Here is a 21,125-nt window from a genome sequence, read left to right as displayed (position 1 = left end):
CTCACAGGAAAAACTAAACCCACATTTTCTAAACTAAGTAATGTTATGAAGGACTGTAATTTGCCATGCAACAAATCAAAGCCAGGACTTGGAATTGAGGACTCTGGGATAGTGTCAATAAAAGTAGTTAATCTGGTAGGATAACTGCACATCAAGTAGTCAATTGTCAATTGGGATGACTTTTACACACAAAAGACAGTGCCTAATAGTGAAATTAAGTGCTGAACGTAATTTGATGTTCTACCTTTTGCATTACAATTTGTGAAATGGTGGCTCGGGCCAACTGAATCGTCCCCTGAAATGGTCAGCATTTAACATACCACATTTTAATATTAAATTTTACAATAACATAACTACTGTGTGTCTGGTACATTAAATGATACACATAGCACATAATTTTAGTATCTTTGCTCAATTTGGATGACTTTCACACAGGAAATGGTCAAGCACCTAACTTGCCACATTTTAGTATTAAATTTTACAAAAACATAACTACGTCTTGTACCTTAAAAGACACACAGCTGCTGACATCATTGTGGTTCCTTTGCTCTACTGATGAGACTGTGGTGCCATCTTCACTAGAGGAACTGTCCTCAGTACTGGAGGATACATCCTGATCTATTGGTTTTCCTCCTGCAGATACTCTGTGAGGAATTGTCTGATTTATCAACTCTGTTCTAGAAGAGTAAAACCAAAGGTCATTCAGTAAATTTCTATTTAAAACAATGGAATAATGTGATGTTTTCTTTGTCTCAAATTTTGATTCTTACCTCTCTTCGTTTCTCACTGCAAATGGACTGTGACAGGTAACATTTTTAGGCATGAAATTCCTATTCAAATAAGATCAAAATTAAGATTTATAACTGTATATACTATATACTGTAATTAGTCTTGATGCTGAAGAAGGAATAGTGTTTTCCCAAAGCCTGCCACTACTTTATCATTTTGAATTAGTTCTTTTATTTTATTTATACAGTATATCCATTGAGATTCAGCAACTGAGATACACACAGCATTGTCATTTTCCACCAGTAATTTGCGTTTATTTGTTTGGTGAGAAGTAGGCAGTGCAATTAAAAAGTCTAAAACATAATATACTAACCTGATGGAATGTATCATATTACTGTAAAAGAGTGTTTCTATGGATGAGAACTCTGAGGGACGATAAAGGTCCATGTAAATATCAACATGACCATCACCAATTTCACCTCGCTGATACTCCAGTATACAATTCCTGATTTCATCGCGAGAAAATGGTAGAACACAACGGACATCCTCGGAAAGCCAATTTGTGTAGCTATTCAAATAAAAATTATTATATAATATATATATATATATATATTATATCCAATCTGCAGACAGTATTGTTTCATTATTTTCAACAGAAAGAAATTACAATATTAGGAAAATTCGAGATTTATATGCATATAGTAAATACAAATATACAAAAAAACTACTGTTATGGAAGTAGAGGATGAAAAGACTAACCAGTTTGGTTTCTTCTTGTGTCGGCCCATAGTGGATGTGTGGTGCAGATAATAGTCAGAAGGCAAGTCCCACAAGTTTGTTCTTTCCAATGTTGGTTGATAGACACCAAGAAAAAGGTTTATTGCACACTGTTTCTCATGGTCTGTGAAAATAAGATAATACTTTAATAAATGCCAGAAATGGTTTGTTTTAGCCAATCATTTGGAATATTTTGTTTGTACTAGCAGACTACTAAAAAGTAAAAGTTGAATTTCGCACAAACCAGAAAACGCATTGCTAAAATATCTTGACATAGTCTGTTTGATGTCTCGGGAATGCGACGTCCAAGGAGAGAGCCTACGGTAGTCACGTATACTGTGTACAAGTTGCGAGCCACCATATTGGACAGCTAATGTATCTCCATGATCTTCGTACATATCTTCCAAGATTCTATAAATAGAAATTACATCGTAAAGCTCTGTACACACTATCAAACTAGTTTTTACAAAAAATGTGATGTGCCCAAAAAAGGTAGTGATATTCTTAAATATGGTAGTGATATCATCGTATCCACATCACATTTTTTGTCACATAAAGTTTAATAAAGTTTAATAATGTAGACAGAGCTTTAGTAAGTAGTAAGTTTCTATAGGCTTTAAAAGTGTCATATAATATTTTATAAGGGGCAATAAATAAATGCTTAGGCATATTTTCAAAGAATTTGTTTCTAAAAATAAAAGAAATTTTACCTTAAAATATCAGAGTCAAATTCTAGGTCAATTTTATCCAAAACACCAAGACAAAAAAGCTAAAAAATGATAAATATTATTTGTTTATTCCAGTAAAATACAGTATATTGTTAAAAAGTAGTAGGCCTACCATTTGCAGAAAGAAGGTAAAAGAAGATCGATAGCTACTTACTTGATGGGAGAGTGCAATTTTTCCAGCGACAAACTGAGCTGTATTTGTTCTATCAAGACAATCGACACAATTTGTTCTCAATACACCAGTCTAAACAGACAAGACACAAATTGTTTAATTCAAACTGTAGGTACTGTATATTCCCAGTTAAAAACTTATATATTTATATACATATACTTGTATATTTGCTTAAAATCATAATACTGTATCTAAATCATATATAATCATATCAATTTTCACAAATAATAGCAGTATATTTACGAAACTAGTTCTGAATCTATTATAAATGGAGGAGTGGGAACAGGCGAATTTTATCTACAGTTATGCTTGGAATAGCATTTTTACCTGCTTATAGACAGACAGATTGTTAACATCGGTGTGTTTGTGACCACTGATGGCGCTGTTTACTCCATAACCAGAAGCAAAAAAACCGATTCGGTCAATAGCTGACGTGCATGCTTTATGGAGAGATTTAATGACATCATGTTTTGGACTACAAGAAAAGAAGAGTATTTTCAGAACAATGAAAAAAATAGGGCAAAATCAAAAAGGTTGAGAATTGGCTTCTAAACTTTTCGCGTGACCGGCCAAGCGGTTAAGACAGTGGAACGTAGTAGCCACAACATCGGCACGGTTTCAAGACTCACTCTCTGCATGGTTCTGGTGGTAGAATGAGTCTTTAAGAAATAGGACTATAAGCCGTAGGTCCAGTGTACACATCTAACTCATGTGCAATTTAAAAAACCTACAATAGTACATCTTTCGTGCCAAGTAGGGGGTTACCCCGGTGTACTAGTACATCACAGTCACTGATCATAACTGGGACCTTTGGGAGACCAGTCTTTGACTTTTAAGTCGTCGTCCAGTATAGGTAAAATATTTAAATGGTTTAGTCCCTTGCCAACAGGTATACTAATTAATACCTTTTTGTTAATCTTGCCATGTCTAGTGTAACATATTGAATTGTGTGTTTTGGTGGTAGGAACAGATTCAGGTAAATGATAGCAGAAGACAATTCTCTACTTAAGATCCCTTCTCGAATTCTTTTCTCTCGTTTCTACAAATAGAAAAAAATATATAAAAGTTGATCCTACAGTATATATCAATAATGATTAATTACTCATAAATGTAGATCCACATTTTCACCATGTATCATGGTTAGGCTCCATTGTGATCCCTTGAATACACTTGTAATCCAATAAAAGAGAAGAAATCAAAGAATAGAACATGCTTACTCACCTTAACAAGATTGAGCACTATGACAGGTGCCCCATAATTAGAGAGGACTTCATTAAAATGCTGACCAGCTCCAAGTGCCAGAGGATCTGATTTGTCAACTAGAGATGATAAATAGATAGAATACTATACATAAAACAATGGTATCAATCAAGTAGTAATAAACCTCTGTCTACAATATCAAATTAGTTTGACAAAAAAGTGTGATGTACCCAAATGTGGTAGTGATATGCCCAAATAAGGTAGTGATATGACATCATCATGTCTATATATGGGCACTTGAGAATTAATTGTCTAGGAGATGAACTAGTCAAAAAAATGTAGCAAAATGTGACAGACAAGAATTGCTTGGAAAAGTTAAATCAATTATGAAGTTTCTCAGATATCTTTAAGAACTTTAAATAACCTGTTATTGGTGGTTTTGGAACCATGTTAGATATATCTTGTGACCAAAAAGAAGGTACTGATCCCCGTAGCTGAACAAAAGAAGTATAGCGTCCTCTAGAAAAAGTTGTAACTGTTCCATCATAAACAATCTGTTCCGTTTCTACTTCATTGGCTACATGTCCCTAAAAGAAATTAAAATTAAGAATAATGTATGAACCCAGCCGAGCTTCATGAGGTATTATGGTAAGTTTGCATAAAAAAAAAACTTGTAGCACTTCATCAAAATGGAAATAATTTTTCTAAAGCTCTGTCTACACTATCAAACTTTATGTGAAAAAAAATGTGATGTGCCCATAATATGGACATGATGACATCATATCACTACCATATTTGGGTATCACTACCATATTTGGGTATCACTACCATATTTGGGCACATCACAGTTTTTTTGTCAAACTAGTTTCGTTTCGTTTCGTTTATTTATTTTTTCCACTCACTTATATATATATATATATATATCATTTACATTTACATAACATATATTAAATGTGGGTGGATGGAAGTCACAGTAAGTTCACTGAACTTTAAGTCGTGACTCCCGTATGCCTATAAGTACACTAACATTCCTACAGAGTAGACTAAAATATGAATATATAATAGTGAAAGTACATAAAATAAAAAAAATAAAAATTTGATAGTGTAGACAGAGCTTAACAAAAACTAACCCCTTGATTTGGTTGGGTCTTACCTCACTGTTAATGCCTCTCTTTAAGAATCTAGTACCAGCGTATCCATTGGATCGTCTAGCAATCACTGTCATTATAATTGGTCGACCAAATACACTAACATCTACAAACTACTGTCAAGAATAACAATATGCACTGAAAACAATAGAAATACTGTTAAAGAAATACCTCCAGGACCCAACAGTGTCCTTCAATAGAGGTGTCGTATGAATAGGGGTCTTCCCTGAATAGGAATTGGTCGTAGTGTTAAATCATATATTTCATCATGTTTTTGTTTTCTAGGAATATGACACCTAGGTGTCCTCTGAATAGGGGAATTCCAAAAGAGGAGATTATAATGTACCTCTAATTGACCACATGTAAAGTACTGTCTACACTATCAAACTAGTTTGACAAAAAAAATGTGATGTGCCCAAATATGGTAGTGATATGCTTAAATATGGCAGTGATATGCTTAAATATGGCAGTGATATGACATCATCATGTCCATATATAGGCACATCACATTTTGTTTGTAACATAAAGTTTGATAGTGTAGACAGAGCTTTAGTGTCTTTATACATACAAAGGATACGAGTTTGACTGCAAAAACCATGAATCATATACATGACCCAATCTTTATGTAAATCATCAGAGAAGCCTTTCCAAAAGAATGTGTTCCAAACATACTTCATTCTTGGCTTGTTTCTAACTGCCTCAATCTTGCTATCAAAATCTGGCACTGGAAAGATTAATAATATAAAGAAATCATTAACCGTAAAACCTCGAAAAGAAGCCCATGGGCTTAAACCTCGAAAAGAAGCCCATCTCGAAAAGAAGCCCCCTCTACAGTTTGCAAAAGTACCCTCGAAAAGAAGCCCATCTCGAAATGAAGGCCCCTGGGCTTCTTTTCAAGATAGTATGGGCTTCATTTTGAGACAGACTACTCATACTGTATTGAGATGATGACGAAATTATTGTATTTGACGATGAATCATAGGACTGTTTTTTTGCTTTTTATATTGTTTTTTAATTGGTATATTAAACATAATTTCATGGTTGAAAAAATGTCTCAAAAGTCACATTATTGTAGTAGAAATTCACAAAATTTACCGCATTCATTTCGAAAAGAAGCCCCCCTCTACAGTTTGCAAAAGTACTCTCGAAAAGAAGCCCATCTTGAAAAGAAGCCCATCCAAGAGCACTAAAAAAAGAAGAAGCCCATGGGCTTCTTTTCGAGGTTTTACGGTATAGCCTTTTGTAGAATATATTATACAGTAATATACTATAATATTACACAGATTTAGCTTATCACATTGTTTCTAGCCCAACACAACGAACATATGACTTACACATAAAAACTTTGAGAGGAGGCAGCCTATTCGAGGCCTTTGCCTCCTTATTTCACTTTAAAGGTAAGCATCACTTAAGGTAAGGTCAGTGTAGGCTGCATTTAACATTTTTAAAATTTAATATACAAGTACAGTCTACTAGATACTCCTTTGGGCTGGCCTAATATATCTGGTTTTCTAGAAATTCTGGTATTCAGAATGTGTTTTTAATTGATAAAAATAAATTGGGGACATTTTCGACCTCCGGGTTTCCTGTTTTTAGAATCCATTATTGGGAGAATTGAAAGAAAGTTCAATCTCATAGAGAAAATATACTGTACTCTACTAAAATGTTGAATTTCTAAACACTGCACCTTGTGGTCCTTTTGTTTTTTTAGTAGAAGTCAAGTTGAACTGAAGTGAGTGTGTTAAATCATAACTGTAACTGTGAAAATATAAACAATATAAACACATTTATTTGGACAAAATATGAGTGTTAAAACATCATTATTAATCATACAGTAAAAGTTTCTGAAGTTTAAACATTAAGATAGTAACATCATGCGCATATCTCCACACCCACTGATGCGAATTAATCTTGGAAATACTGGATTTACAATTAATATAATCAAATGCTTTTTTTTATAAGTTAATACTTACCTAAAGTAGAAATTACTTGTCAAGTCAATATTCTGAAAAATCCGGATATATCTGAAACATGAAAAAAGTAACAACTATATTAGCAATTATTATAAATTGGATACATGAGAGTTTGCAGATTTAAAATGTATACTTTAGAGTGAGTGAGTGGCCGAGCGGTTAAGACAGTGGAACCGTAATTAAGTAGCCATAACATCGGCAAAGGTTCGAGGCTCACTCGCTCCATGGTTCTGGTGGTAGAACGAGTCTTCTCGGATAAGGACTATAAACCGTAGGTCCAGTGTACACATAGCTCATGCGCACTTTAAAGAACCTAGTACATCTTCCGAGACGAGTAGGGGGTTACCCCGGTGTACTAGTCCACACAAACACAGCCACTGTCACACACACAGCCACTGTGAAAATTGGGACTGGGCCGTTTTAGAGGTGTTTACCACCTGTTGGTCCAGATCCTTCACTAACTGAGTTAGTGAGAAGTCGAATAAATAAAAAAAAATACAATGGAAGCTTAAACTCAATTACAGTAGAACCTCTACTAACAAAAGACACTTACCGATGTTCATTCGGATGCATTTGTCGTAAACCTTCCTGACCAACTGAAAGCAAACTGGTGTCCTCTATCTTATATATTGTATGTCCACCAATCACAGCAACCCTGGGAGAAGAAAAAATGTACCACCATTCTAATTCAGGTTAAGGTACTTGAACAAGAAATTGAGTGTATTACAGTACATACAATAGCATTAGGAATGAATCTCAAAATAATTAGTGTAGAAAAATTGAATCTTATAACAATATGATGAGTATTTTATAGCATAGACAATCATGCTTTTGCAGTTTACTGTATTAATGATTGGTTTTTATCTAAAATTGAGGATATTAGGTCAAAGTTTAAAAAACAATTAAAATGTTATTATATGCATACAGTACCTTCTACGCTTAGTAACAAGCAAAATGTAATACCCTTCAAGAAATCTTATAAAACCTGAAAGTAATCGGTTAAAATTTTTATAAATGAAAATAGCAATGTTACAATGTACAGAAATGTTAAAATTGTTATTGTTGATAATAAACAAGACTTGAGAGCACACTATGCTACATTCAACTCTCCCAAAACAAAAATCAGCCCTGGTTTTGAAAGATTCTCACTCGCTCTATTGTTCTTGTGGCAGAACCATGGAAGAGTGTATTTCACTCTTCTCTGCTAGAACGAGTCTTCTCGGATAAGGACTATAAACTTTAGGTCCTGTGTACACACCTAGCTTATGTGCTCTTTATAGAACCTAGTACATCTTTCGAGACGAGTAGAGGGTTAACCCAGCCACTGATCACAACTGGGCCCTCTGGGAGACCAGTCTTTTACTGAAAAGGTCGGCCAGTATAAATAAATAATAACAAACAAAATTCCAAATCTGACAAGCAGACAAAAAACAAAATTATTGGACTGTTACTGTACTGTATGTATTTGACTAAGAAAAAGGCTATCTTTAAAATCTTTGATGGCTTATCAACACTCAGCATACCAAGTATTCCAAATGCAGAAATTGTTTTAGTAAGACCGCTGATCATCTTCTGCAGTGGCAAGTTTCCATGTGCCAATGTCCGCAGCAGGTCTTGGATTTCTTGACGGCCATACTCAACCTTAAAAAAAAAGATTATCCATCTATCAATTTGCATAACAAACCATTTGGCATTATTATAAGATAATTTATTTTGATTTGTCTTCTAACAGTATGTGCAAATAAGAAAAAAAGTACCTTATCATCAATAATTTGTAGTCCATCTGGCTCCGATCGATCTATTTTGAGAACCCTAAATTTTGTTTCTGATGTATTTGACCCAATGATGTAGAATCTCTGAAAAATTTAATGTTTAAATGTATTGTCGATGTTTAATTATTGTTACTGTTAGTAAAATGCAGTATTTTTAAGTAAATTAATTTATACATAGTTTCAATCATACTTACAGAAGGTGTCTCATACAGCACGATTTTCTGAATTCCACTTATTACACTGTCAAAAATCATGGTCATTGTGTGTATGGCATACAAGCAAGGGCTGGGTCTTGGCTGGGTAGCTACTGGGCCGCTGTTCCGGGTAGAGAGGCCGTCTAGACTGCCAAGCCTATAGGCTAGCCTCTACACTAGGCTAGCTAGACCTATATCATTGAGTGGCCTTTTCTCAAATTATTGGTGGTGGTATTTCATGGATGATGGCCTAGAACTACTAGAAAATTAATAGTAATCAGTGAAGTATTTAACAATTATCAACAAAACAGGGAAAAGGATAATGTTTTGATCAGCTTATTTACCGTAGTTTTGTTTACCACGGGTTTATTTGTCAAACGCCCTCATTTTATATTAACCTTGGATTCCAGTCGCTCTTATTTAGAAAGTAAAGACGGCTGGTAAAATACCAGGGTGACATGAAGCTTATAGAAAAAAAAGAAGAAATTTGATGTTTATGTTAATGATATTCGTCTAATATTTGTGTAGTTTATTATATTTTAAGATGTCGTTACGCACGCTTCCACTCTTGTTTATCAACCTTGGAGGGGAGATGATGTATATATTAGATCAAAGACTCCGGGCTCAAAATATACCACATGATAAATCGAAGAAAGGTAGTTAAGTTAGGCCTGTAACTGTTTGTAGTGTAATACAATTGCAGCCAGGAGTCTTGTGTGTGACAGACAGGTCCTGTTGTATAGTGTTTGACATCAGAATTTGGGTAGTAGGCCTAGGGAATTCGTGCATAATAATAGTTAGGTTATAGTAGGTGTAAAAAAATACAAGAAAAAGAAATTAAACAGCATAAATAGAAGAGTACTCTATAATCCTTTTTTTAGTGACTATGTATGTAACATGTTTTCTCATTTCATATCATTATAGATATAATTTAATACAGTATAATAAAATAACGTTTACACTTTATATATTTCAGTATTACATGATATAGTTGGTGCCATGTTAAACAAACGTTTTGTAGAAGAGCTTTTCAAACCGCAAGAGTTATACACGAAAAAAGCCATGCGAACCGTCTTTGACAGGCTTGCGCACGCATCTATTATGCGTTTAAACACGGCCAGTATGGACAAGGTTTGTTACATTACTAACCATTGCATGTTTAAGTATCTTTGTATTTATTTGTTCATCCATAAAGATAATTTTCTTACTGTCCAGTTGTTTGAACTGATTTTTGCAAAATGAAACAAAAAAACTTTCTTTTTTCATTCGTTGTTACAGCTATACGATCTTATGACCATGGCGTTCAAGCATCAGGTGTCCTTATGTCTACGCCCTCAAGACGTTTTGCTTGTCACGTTAAACCACCTTGACGCTATTCACAAGTACGTGGAGGATGTACCTGTAATTAGAAATCAAGTGGAGAGTGTCCACCAGATGCTCTATCAGGTACAGTGCTGCCTCACTGTTATAGACACACTCAATTCAGTCTATGGTTGTAATTGATATGAAAATAAAATGGATTAATTTATACTCTATTACCCAATTGATTTTATTGTAGATCTATGCATCGATGACGGCAGGGGAATTTCAACTTTTACGCCAGACCCTTTTAACGTTTTTTCAAGATACACATATAAGGGTAAGTATAATACAGTAGTATACAAATAATGTTTCTGAGTTGAATGGTACAAATAATGGCATGAGGTGAATGGTACAAATAATGGCATGAGGTGAATGGTACAAATAATGGCATGAGGTGAATGGTACAAATAATGGCATGAGGTGAATGGTACAAATAATGGCATGAGGTGAATGGTACAAATAATGGCATGAGGTGAATGGTACAAATAATGGCATGAGGTGAATGGTACAAATAATGGCATGAGGTGAATGGTACAAATAATGGCATGAGGTGAATGGTACAAATAATGGCATGAGGTGAATGGTACAAATAATGGCATGAGGTGAATGGTACAAATAATGGCATGAGGTGAATGGTACAAATAATGTTTCTGAGTTGAATGGTACAAATAATGTTTCTGAGTTGAATGGTACAAATAATGTTTCTGAGTTGAATGGTACAAATAATGTTTCTCAGTTGAATGGTACAAATAATGTTTCTCAGTTGAATGGTACAAATAATGTTTCTGAGTTGAATGGTACAAATAATGTTTCTGAGTTGAATGGTACAAATAATGTTTCTGAGTTGAATGGTACAAATAATGTTTCTGAGTTGAATGGTACAAATAATGTTTCTGAGTTGAATGGTACAAATAATGTTTCTGAGTTGAATGGTACAAATAATGTTTCTGAGTTGAATGGTACAAATAATGTTTCTGAGTTGAATGGTACAAATAATGTTTCTGAGTTGAATGGTACAAATAATGGCATGAGGTGAATGATGGAAGGTTATATTTCAATGAGGCGAAAATTAAACCTTGAATTTAATAATCTTATGAATTATGTTTTAGAATATGATTATGCTATTTACTTAATTTCAATTCATTTTAATACTCAATTTTACTATGATATACTTATTAATGTTAAATCATTAATAAATTATATTCTATTAAATTCTATGTTCGGCTTGACCTTCTAATACTTCATAATTGTTCAACAATAAACCTGATAATTAAACCTTGGATTTAATGAAACTATTGAATATTGTCTTGGTAACACTACAACACATTAATGTAGTGCATGAACTGATCACATGACCTGATTTAATTAAGTATTACAGTTATTGTATCTCAATGTATTTGTACAAATTATTTTAGGCTCAAATAATCTTAATAATATTTTATTTTTTCTCCTAAGGTGTCTATATTCCTAAAGGACAAGGTGCAGAATTCTAATGGTAGATTCGTTTTGCCAATAAATGGTTTATTACCCTTTGGTGTGGAAAGTCCAGGAACAATCAGGTATGAAGGTGTCGACAATGAGGGTTTATGATATAATAATAATATAATATATTTATTTTCCTTATTTTCAAAAATATAAATAAATTCATATATAAATGAATAAAAAATACAGGGCAGACAAACTGAGGAACAATGATGATCGTTAGAATTAGGAAAAAAAAGTTGATGATGATAAAGCAATTGGATAATTTTTACCTCACAACTATAAATATAGGAAATAAATATGTTGAGCGATTTACAATACAAGTACTAATAAGTATGTAATAATAAGTCAAGGACTGATATCTTTATGGGTGCATATATGGAATTATTAGAGCAGTATAACTTAAACTAAATTTCAATTTAATTAAATAAAAATTAAATAATTAAAAATTGTTGTGACAAAGAAAAGAGTTAATAGAATCTATTCATAGATTGCAAAATTTGAATTTAACTTCAGCTCTGTCTACACTATGATGTGCGCTAATATGATGTCATCATGTCCATATATAGGTACATCACATTTTGTTGTCACATAAAGTTTGATAGTGTGAGCAGAGCTTAACATAACCTTCTTGCTATTCAGATACTTTGATGGTTCTGGTCAGCCTGTCCAGACATCAAAATTCCAGGTAAAACAAAGCTACAATGTCAACACTACAGAAGGCTCATTTGACCTTAAAGGCAATAGGGTCACCAAGCTGGGTACCAACATGTACAACGTCGTTCGTCCATCAGAAACTTCTGTGTCTCATACTAAACACGCATCTCAAGCTAAACCGGTCTCTGAAGAACGGGTACGTAGTTTATCCTTTTTTCACAATTTTATGTACTGTATATTAATAATATCATAGTCTGCAAAAAAGTTACTAAAAATAGATTATAAAAAGAACAATGATCTCACCCTTTAATTTAAAGTAATTTGCATAATGATTTATACTTGACCCAGTTAATTTTGACCTTCGTTTAAAAAGTCACAGTACAGTAATTTTCAAGCAAATTAATTAAATTTTATTACCTGGTTTTTTGTAGGCTTCTGCAAATATAAACCCTCTCGTAAAAGCTGAGTTAAATCTTCTGGCTCATTTAATGGGTTCTGTTGATGTGAACTCATCCAAGAAAAAAGATTCATCTATTAAACTTTCACTTTTTAACACTGAAGAAGAAGAACAGTAAGTTATTTAATTTCTTCAAGAAATAAACTTTTTTTATAGTACATTTGATTTTGTTTGTTAATTCTGATACTTTGAATTTTGTTTATTTTTTTTTTTTGTGAAATAGAGAATTCAAAGAAACAAGACCGCCGACCGAAATGTATGATTGGAAAGTGATAAAGATTGATGCCTCTAAGGTATAGTATGATACCCTTTTCAGACCTGCAAAAACTAACAAGTAGTAACCAGGTTTGCATTGTGTGAAGAAAATTTTCTGGAAAATGTCCAAAACACACCGATGAGAGGCATGTTTTTGTTCCGAGTTGTTGAGTTGTTAATACTACGCACATGTATCGCCCTGGTATATTAAACTAACTAATCATAGTTAATCAAATAGCATGCAACTATGCTTTCTCCCGAGATTCTTCATTTTTTGCGTACATGTGTATGAAAACTTAATAAATATAAAATCAGGAGATCAAATCTTGTTACAAGTTGTAACAATTTATGCAGATGTGAAAAGGGTATTAGAATGCGATTATCTTAATTTGTTAACATCATTCCAATATGTTAAACATTTTTCAGGCACTCTGTATTTAAATTTTGTATATTTTTCCTAGAACAAAACAAGTGATGAGTTGAACAAAATCATGGGAGATTTGGACATTGCTGAATCTTCATCGCAAAGCAGTAAGGGAGACGATCTACTGGAACTAATGGACAGTTGCTAAAGACAACAGTTGCTAAGAGCAACCGTTGTTAAGGACACCAGTTGCAATGGGCAATGGTTGCTAGATAGCACTGTTGATGTGTTTTAACATTGTACAGTATTGATCACCTTGACAAAGTTCTTTTTTATTTAAAAAGAAAATGAAAGTATTATTAAGAACATCTACACTATCAAATTGTTATGTGACAACAAAATATGATGTGCTCATATATGGTCATGATGATGTCATGTCACTACCATATTTAAGCATGTCACTACCATATTTGGGACACCACATTTTTTTGTCACATAAAGTTTGATAGTGTAGACAGAGCTTTAAGAACATCATGTTCCTAGATTAGATATTCTTATCTCGTTACTAGATAGGAAAAATTTTCTGATGTGTCAGTGGTTTTTGTGATTATGTAGTAGTTTTGTTTCTTGTTAACATTTTTATTTCTCTCCTTGATAATAAATGTTAGTTTTAATTCACATAAAATGTGAAGATGAATATGCGGTCTGACCCTGTTGTGAAACAATGGCATAATGACTATGAACAAACACTGCCTGAGCTCACTGGGCCCTGAAAAAGGCTTAAAACGCCCGAGGACTCCAGCGTTGCAGGGCCACTTCGAGTTAAACCAGGGGCCTCACTCAGGTCTCTATGTTACGCCATTATGAGCACTTCATAATCTAAGCATCATGTTAACGTTTAAATTAAAGAAATCAGGGTATTTAAAAATGGAGTGTTGAGATGGTGAAGATTACTCTACCCAACATAATCGGGTACGACTTTTATTTCAAAAACTACTTTCACAATTAACCAAAAATGAGGGATGCTACCCCTCCTCTGTATACACCATTTTTAGCCCTACACCACAACAAATGTAATGTTAAATATTATTTTTTTAAATCGCTGAAAATATTTACATTGTATTGTATAGAATGTTATGTTATGTTTGGTATATTTTATTATGAGAAGTATATATTTTATATTAGAAGTGTATGTAAACATACAAATGAGGCTAGGACAGTATTTATAATATAATTATTTAGTGAATGTTTATTAGTGTTTATGAATAGATATTTATTGGCAATGGTCATTTGTCCAAACATAATTGATTTGTATGGTCAGCCTACTAATAATGTGATTGTTGGTATTGCTAGCAATCAGTCCAGGCCTACAAATAACTAGTTTGTAAAAAAGCATGGCTAGTCGTGCAAAGCCGTTCTGATACTGTATGTTAGTATATTAAAAAAAAAAAGCCATGTTATTTTTGTAACTGTTTTTGTGTAGTACAGCTGTGCAAATAACTGTTCCTACATACATACGTATGTAGGTCGCCGTTCACCTAGTCACCGTTCACCTAGTCACCGTTTGTTGAATGCGTGAACTACACACGTACGTATGTAGGTCAACGTTCACCCGATTCACCGTTCGTTGAATGCGTGAACTACACGCGTACGTACGTATGTATCACCGTTCACATATTCACCGTTTGTTGAATGCGTGAACTACACACGTACGTATGTAGGTCACCGTTCACGTATTCACCGTTTGTTGAATGCGTAAACTACATACATACGTATGTAGGTCACCGTTCACGTATTCAATGTTTGTTCAATGCGTGAACTACACACGTACGTATATAGGTTACCGTTCACGTATTCACCGTTTGTTGAATGCGTGAACTACACACGTACGTCTATAGGTCACCGTTCACGTATTCACCGTTTGTTGAATGCGTGAACTACACACGTACGTATGTAGGTCAACGTTCACCTATTCACCGTTCGTTGAATGCGTGAACTACACGCGTACGTACGTATGTATCACCGTTCACATATTCACCGTTTGTTGAATGCGTGAACTACACACGTACGTATGTAGGTCACCGTTCACGTATTCACCGTTTGTTGAATGCGTAAACTACATACATACGTATGTAGGTCACCGTTCACGTATTCACTGTTTGTTCAATGCGTGAACTACACACGTACGTATATAGGTCACCGTTCACGTATTCACCGTTTGTTGAATGCGTGAACTACACACGTACGTATATAGGTCACCGTTCACGTATTCACCGTTTGTTGAATGCGTGAACTACACACGTACGTATGTAGGTCATCGTTTACGTATTCACCGTTTGTTGAATGCGTAAACTACATACATACGTATGTAGGTCACCTTTCACGTATTCAATGTTTGTTCAACGCGAACTACACACGTACGTATGTAGGTCACCGTTTACGTATTCACTGTTTGTTCAACGCAAACTACACACGTACGTATGTAGGTCACCGTTCACGTATTCACAGTTTGTTGAATGCGTGAACTACACACGTACGTATGTAGGTCACCGTTCACGTATTCACCGTTTGTTGAATGCGTGAACTACACACATACGTATGTAGGTCACCGTTTACGTATTCACTGTTTGTTCAACGCGAACTACACACGTACGTATGTAGGTCACCGTTCACGTATTCACAGATTGTTGAATGCGTGAACTACACACGTACGCATGTAGTTCACGTAATCACCGTCAGGTAAATACGTGCGTGTGCAGTTCACGTATTCCGTCAAGTAATTTGACCTCGTTATGATTAGATTTATGTCTATCCTGTTAGAATAAATAACAGTTCAGCTTTATATATCTAAAAGAATGAATTAATTATATAAGAGTCGAATGGCTGTGTATTATGTTAACCGTACATTGACGGACGTAGTACAAGAACTTATTTTTGGCAAGGTGTGCCAACAAAATGTGCGGCGTCCGCTGTTACTTAATCGATCCACTCAACATTGATGTAAAGTGTCATTTCGAAGAGAGAGCTGGATTCAGCCAACTACTTTTTATGGACTTTAAAACAAGCAAGCATTTCCAATTCATACACGGAAAACTACTATTTTTATTGGAAAAATATCAGATATGAATGTTTACAGCTTAATATAAAAATAACCATTAATCAATCAATCAAAAACAACGAAGGCAACTTATAATATGCCTACTGTATATCTAGGTATTCTAAGTATTATAATAGTCACGTATAGTCATAATATATCAACTTACCAGATGTGTTCCTTTTCCCATAAGTAGACCTATTAGGTCCTACTAGATCAACCTACACAGTTATATTATGTTTGACATCCACAATGTCAATCATTTTAACATGAGAGGTCTTTTCAATTTCCTATCACATGTCTTACAAGGAATAACAATTTTTTATTAAAATGTATTTATAACTTTCATAATGCAGTAACAGACATAAACCATCAAAGAAAAAAATGTTCGTCACTTTGTAAAAAAATGCTACCTTAAGCAGGGTCTACACTATCAAACTAGTTTGAAAAAAAAATGTGATCTGGCCAAATATGGTAGTGATATGCTTAAATATGGTAGTGATATGACAGCATCATGTTCATATATGGGCACATCACATTTTTTTGTCACATAAAGTTTGATAGTGACAAGAAATAACAATTTGTTGAGTTATTACTCAACGGCTAATCGGTACATTACTTTTTATTAAAACAATTACGCCACAGGGATCAACCAGATGTTTGTAATATAATTATGACCGTGATCCGTAGGGATTTGTTGTACATTTTTTTTCCTCTCGATTATATTAGGCACAAACACTCTCTTTTGCTATTAGATCTACGGCGTGGAAGGTTGTGCAATGATGAAGTATAATAATTGATGGTATGTACGTATATGGACTTTATAATAAAACATATTATATATTTATCATATGTCGATCCTATTTATTAGCTTTATTAGCAAATTGTAAATTTGGTGTATGTTTACGACGAACTAGTAAGATAGAGGTCTAGTTGTTAGGAACACAGATCAAATGACGTTGTTTTTCTCTATGTGTCCGAGATATTGGGTAGGTGGGGTGTTAGATGATTCTGTCATCCTTCTATATTTCAGGTGTCCGAGATGTTGGGTGGGGTGTTAGATGAGTCGTCACACCCTTATATATTTCAGGTGTCCGAGATGTTGGGTGGGGTGTTAGATGAGTCTGTCACACTTGATGCGTCTGACGTCACAGAGGCATGCAAAATGTGTTTTTAAATATACAGTACAATCATATCAGGCCCCTGCCTTGTACTGCAAATATTGACTTGGAATGGTAATCGATTACAATAAAAGTGTATATTTACAGAATATAAACTTTAGCACGACCTCTTTGTTCACACAGGTCGTATAAAAACTTGTAAATATTATTCTCCTATCTATGATTTCACTATGAGATGTCCCATCAAGGAATCGCCTCGGTCACAATGTGTTCCTATCTTGTTATAATTTTAAAATGCTAGATGTTTTTTCACGCCTACTACAAAGTCCAAAATGTATAGGCATTTTGTATTGAACATCAACGTTATGCTAAAAATTGTTTCAACAACTAACCAAACATATATTACAATTTCGAGTGGAATTAACTGTGTTGATAAGATTAATGATTGACATAACAAATATATCTTTACTACCAAACGTCACTCATCCCCGAACTGTGTGTGAATAGAAATAGCTATAGAAATCGTATAATACCTGACTTTTCAATCATTCGAACAAAGACAAACTTTAATTTGTCCGTCATCAGCGCAGCCACACCGACCGGCTCGGCTGGATCGTGAGGTAGGTATGTTTAAACTTTATGTGAATGTTTGGTGATACACAATTTCAATGAATTTTCTTCCATTCAGTAAAATAGTCGAAAACATTATAATGGGCAGTCCAGGAAAAAATGGACGCCGTGGGGTGAGAGAGGGGATTCAAAGTACGGTGATCCGCCGGATTATGTAAAGTAAAATATAATGCATGAATGTCCATGCACAGAGGACGATGTGGTGGGGAAAATTAACCTCAACCCGGTATGTGTAAACTCTGGAGTTTTGCCAGGTAAGGTGATGTGAAAAGAGGTAGGCCCATAACTAGGCTCTGATTTGGATTTAGACAACAATACAATAATGGTCAGGTAACTGGAGTAACTAATAATGTTGTTTAGGCTAAAATCTATTTATAATACAGTCATCTCTTCATGAATAATGATTTACATCGAATTATGTATACGATGCCTGTATGTTTTTGCTCAAATATTATATATTGGTCAATGCAGTGCTTGAGCAAGCGTGAACCGTACTCGACTAGCAATACAATTTATTCTGAAGATGGTCAAATAATTGAACAGTACTTGTTTATTAATTATATAGCCGTGCTTTGCATGTATGCGAGTATAATTATGCGAGTTTTTGAGAGTAGGCTACAGCGACGACGACGTACAGTTCTCGCTTATTCCGCGAACTCGCATCTTTTAATCCCGGACACGGATGTACTAATACTATTACAGGACTATTATTTGGAGGAGCTCAGAAGTTTTTGACGGACTTGCGAAACCTACAAGACTTGCAATTATTTTGACGTTTTTGTCCAAATAGGTTAGTGTTAACTATAGATAAGCTTCGTCACTCAAGAGAAAAGTAGGCTACTTTTATCCAGCGAATTTCAAACGAAATTAAATAGATATAATGTAAATATTACTCGATTCATATTTATTTGGAGTTTACAATTTCAACATAAATATTTCCTCATTTTTGTTGGCTAAACTAGGACCTAGATAGATAATACTTATATCAGGGAGTTGACTCCCTGCTTATATCTTCTTGTAATATTATCTAATAATGTCTTTGTTTGTAATTTCCTGTTTGATAAAAGGAAGATCGTGACGTTTAGCCTAATCATGCAGATTCTCTCTCATCCTCTTTAACGTGCCTAGGGTAATAAAGAGCTTTAACGTCAGTATTTACATATTTTCCTCGTATCGTGGGTAATTGATTTTTTTGAATAAGATAATCTTTAGTATTTAGGAATATTCAAAGGGCGTAAATGGGCGGCAATTTCGGATCTGCGCCGTTGATACTGAACTGAATTGATCAAAGCTAATTGGTAAATTGTGTGTAGGCCTACTACCAGATATTCGGAAAATCAAAATGAAGACAGTAGTTATGCTCATAATTAATATTAATGCTTAGTATTAATGTTAGGGGACGGATAGTCATGGAATAATACATATTATTTATTTGTTTACTCATGGTATGATAACGTATCCGTATTTTGACGATCCCAAGATCGTTCAAGAGATATCGGATGAGCCAATACTGAAGCGGTATTACGGTGACACAGCATACAGTTCATACGCACATGTTTTTATTATTCCATAAAGGGTCGTTCACACCTGTTCCGGCATGGTTCGTTCATTGTAGCGCTTTGATCCTTGTAAAGGCGCTATTTAAATTGAAATTCAATGTAATGTAATTTCGTTTGATCGCAGCTATGCGCCAATCGATATGCGCGTAGCCACGTGAAAACGAAACATTGACGTTCGATTTGATTTTCTGGCGCCGGACCGGAACCGTGCCGGAACAGGTGTTAAAGACCGGACCCTTAATGCAGTAGGCCTACATACATACATCCTTTAAAGCAACTGATAATTCGCTGAAAACTATGTTTTAACAAGGAACATGATTGTTAAATACTGTGAATTGAGGTTTGTAAGGTAGGCCTATAGGCCTAGGCATAAAATCAGACCATGCTTTTATTAAGCCCTACTTATCCGCAAAGATTACATTCCGATTAAACATATCGTATACATAAGTACCATTAGTCCTACATGTAATGGTCCTATTCTTAATCCACTTTTATCCCGCTTTTATAATCCAATATAGATTAATCTTAAACTATCAACATCCTTTCCTTGATTACGTCATACGCCTTGAGCACTCTTGAGTGGTGGTATGTGCGCTATAAAAATCCTGTTATTATTATTATTATTATTATTATTATTAGCCCTCGATAGTACATGTAACTGTATAAAAGCTGAGACAATTGATAAAAGAATGACTTTATGCTTTTCTTCATTACAACAAATATAAACATTCTTTGTACTGGGACGTGTTTTACTAAGTAGGTCTACAACTACCTGATTTTATATTAGAGAAATTTGTTAAGGTGAAGCGGTTTTTTTTTTTCAAATTGCAAAGGACGGTAAGTTTAAACAATTCTTTATAGGCCTATATTATTTATTTTTATTTATTCAAAAAATGTACATACAAAGCAAGAAAAAGACAAAACATATATAAAGAACATTTAGTGAAGGATGGGACCAACAGGTGGTAAACACCTCTAGAACGGTCCAATCCCAAGTACATTGAGTGAAGGATGGGACCAACAGGTGGTAAACACCTCTAGAACGGTCCAATCCCAAGTACATTGAGTGAAGGATGGGACCAACAGGTGGTAAACACCTCTAGAACGGTCCAATCCCAAATTGCACAATGATAAATGAAAAAGTTAATAACATTAAAATAAATATTTAACTATGATAGTAATTTATAAATTTGTATAATTTAAGATTAAACTAAGTTGGTCGACATTTACTTTTATTTATTAATTAGCCATATAATTAAAATTCTCCAATTTCAATCAATAAGATGATACCGTAATATGGTTTCAAAAACGCAAAAAAACTGCATAATTCGCCCCCGTACCGCATCACCATAGTGTGTAAAAGAGTTGCAACCTTTTAACTACAACTCATCAACAACGGCGCTTATCCGTTTTGTAGGAAAACATAATTTAGGCCTATAGTACTCTAGGCT

The 21,125-nt window shown here is 34.3% G+C and overlaps 2 protein-coding genes across 3 annotated transcripts in view; one reads left to right on the top strand and one right to left on the bottom strand.

The window, feature by feature from the left end:
* Positions 1-21,125, bottom strand: part of LOC140055697 (polyphosphoinositide phosphatase-like) — a 41,110-nt gene that overhangs the window by 1,109 nt on the left and 18,876 nt on the right. Inside the window, exons 2-22 of one of the 2 annotated variants that reach the window (XM_072101068.1) lie at positions 12,612-12,749; positions 8,694-8,952; positions 8,485-8,583; positions 8,251-8,368; positions 7,658-7,712; positions 7,281-7,382; positions 6,728-6,778; positions 6,442-6,512; positions 5,332-5,478; positions 4,760-4,860; positions 4,031-4,193; positions 3,628-3,725; positions 3,312-3,445; positions 2,734-2,881; positions 2,389-2,478; positions 2,217-2,275; positions 1,751-1,917; positions 1,489-1,630; positions 1,103-1,297; positions 771-830; positions 506-677 (exon numbers count right to left, since the gene is read on the bottom strand). In XM_072101068.1, the coding sequence (XP_071957169.1) occupies positions 506-677; positions 771-830; positions 1,103-1,297; positions 1,489-1,630; positions 1,751-1,917; positions 2,217-2,275; positions 2,389-2,478; positions 2,734-2,881; positions 3,312-3,445; positions 3,628-3,725; positions 4,031-4,193; positions 4,760-4,860; positions 5,332-5,478; positions 6,442-6,512; positions 6,728-6,778; positions 7,281-7,382; positions 7,658-7,712; positions 8,251-8,368; positions 8,485-8,583; positions 8,694-8,759 (2,238 nt within the window). In that variant the 5' untranslated portion in view covers positions 8,760-8,952; positions 12,612-12,749. The remainder of the gene's footprint in view (positions 1-505; positions 678-770; positions 831-1,102; positions 1,298-1,488; positions 1,631-1,750; positions 1,918-2,216; positions 2,276-2,388; positions 2,479-2,733; positions 2,882-3,311; positions 3,446-3,627; positions 3,726-4,030; positions 4,194-4,759; positions 4,861-5,331; positions 5,479-6,441; positions 6,513-6,727; positions 6,779-7,280; positions 7,383-7,657; positions 7,713-8,250; positions 8,369-8,484; positions 8,584-8,693; positions 8,953-12,611; positions 12,750-21,125) is intronic. The other variant, XM_072101069.1, reaches the window with a different exon arrangement.
* LOC140055698 (protein OSCP1-like) lies at positions 8,970-14,715 on the top strand. Its single transcript, XM_072101070.1, has 9 exons — positions 8,970-9,349; positions 9,670-9,824; positions 9,972-10,139; positions 10,252-10,332; positions 11,511-11,614; positions 12,180-12,390; positions 12,626-12,765; positions 12,875-12,944; positions 13,368-14,715. The coding sequence occupies exons 1-9, from the start codon at positions 9,238-9,240 to the stop codon at positions 13,476-13,478; spliced, it is 1,152 nt and encodes a 383-aa protein (XP_071957171.1). The 5' UTR covers positions 8,970-9,237; the 3' UTR covers positions 13,479-14,715.

Source organism: Antedon mediterranea, chromosome 7 (assembly GCF_964355755.1).
Source record: "Antedon mediterranea chromosome 7, ecAntMedi1.1, whole genome shotgun sequence".
NCBI classification, from domain to species: domain Eukaryota; kingdom Metazoa; phylum Echinodermata; class Crinoidea; order Comatulida; family Antedonidae; genus Antedon; species Antedon mediterranea.
The sequence above is the reverse complement of the archived record's forward strand: the minus strand, read 5'-3'. Positions and strand labels throughout refer to the sequence as shown.

Coding starts and splice junctions, on each gene's coding strand:
- LOC140055698 (XM_072101070.1), top strand. CDS start 9,238: ATGTCGTTACGCACGCTTCCACTCTTGTTTATCAACCTTGGAGGGGAG. Junction 11,615..12,179: donor GAAAGTCCAGGAACAATCAG/GTATGAAGGTGT, acceptor CTTGCTATTCAG/ATACTTTGATGGTTCTGGTC. Junction 12,945..13,367: donor TAAAGATTGATGCCTCTAAG/GTATAGTATGAT, acceptor TATTTTTCCTAG/AACAAAACAAGTGATGAGTT.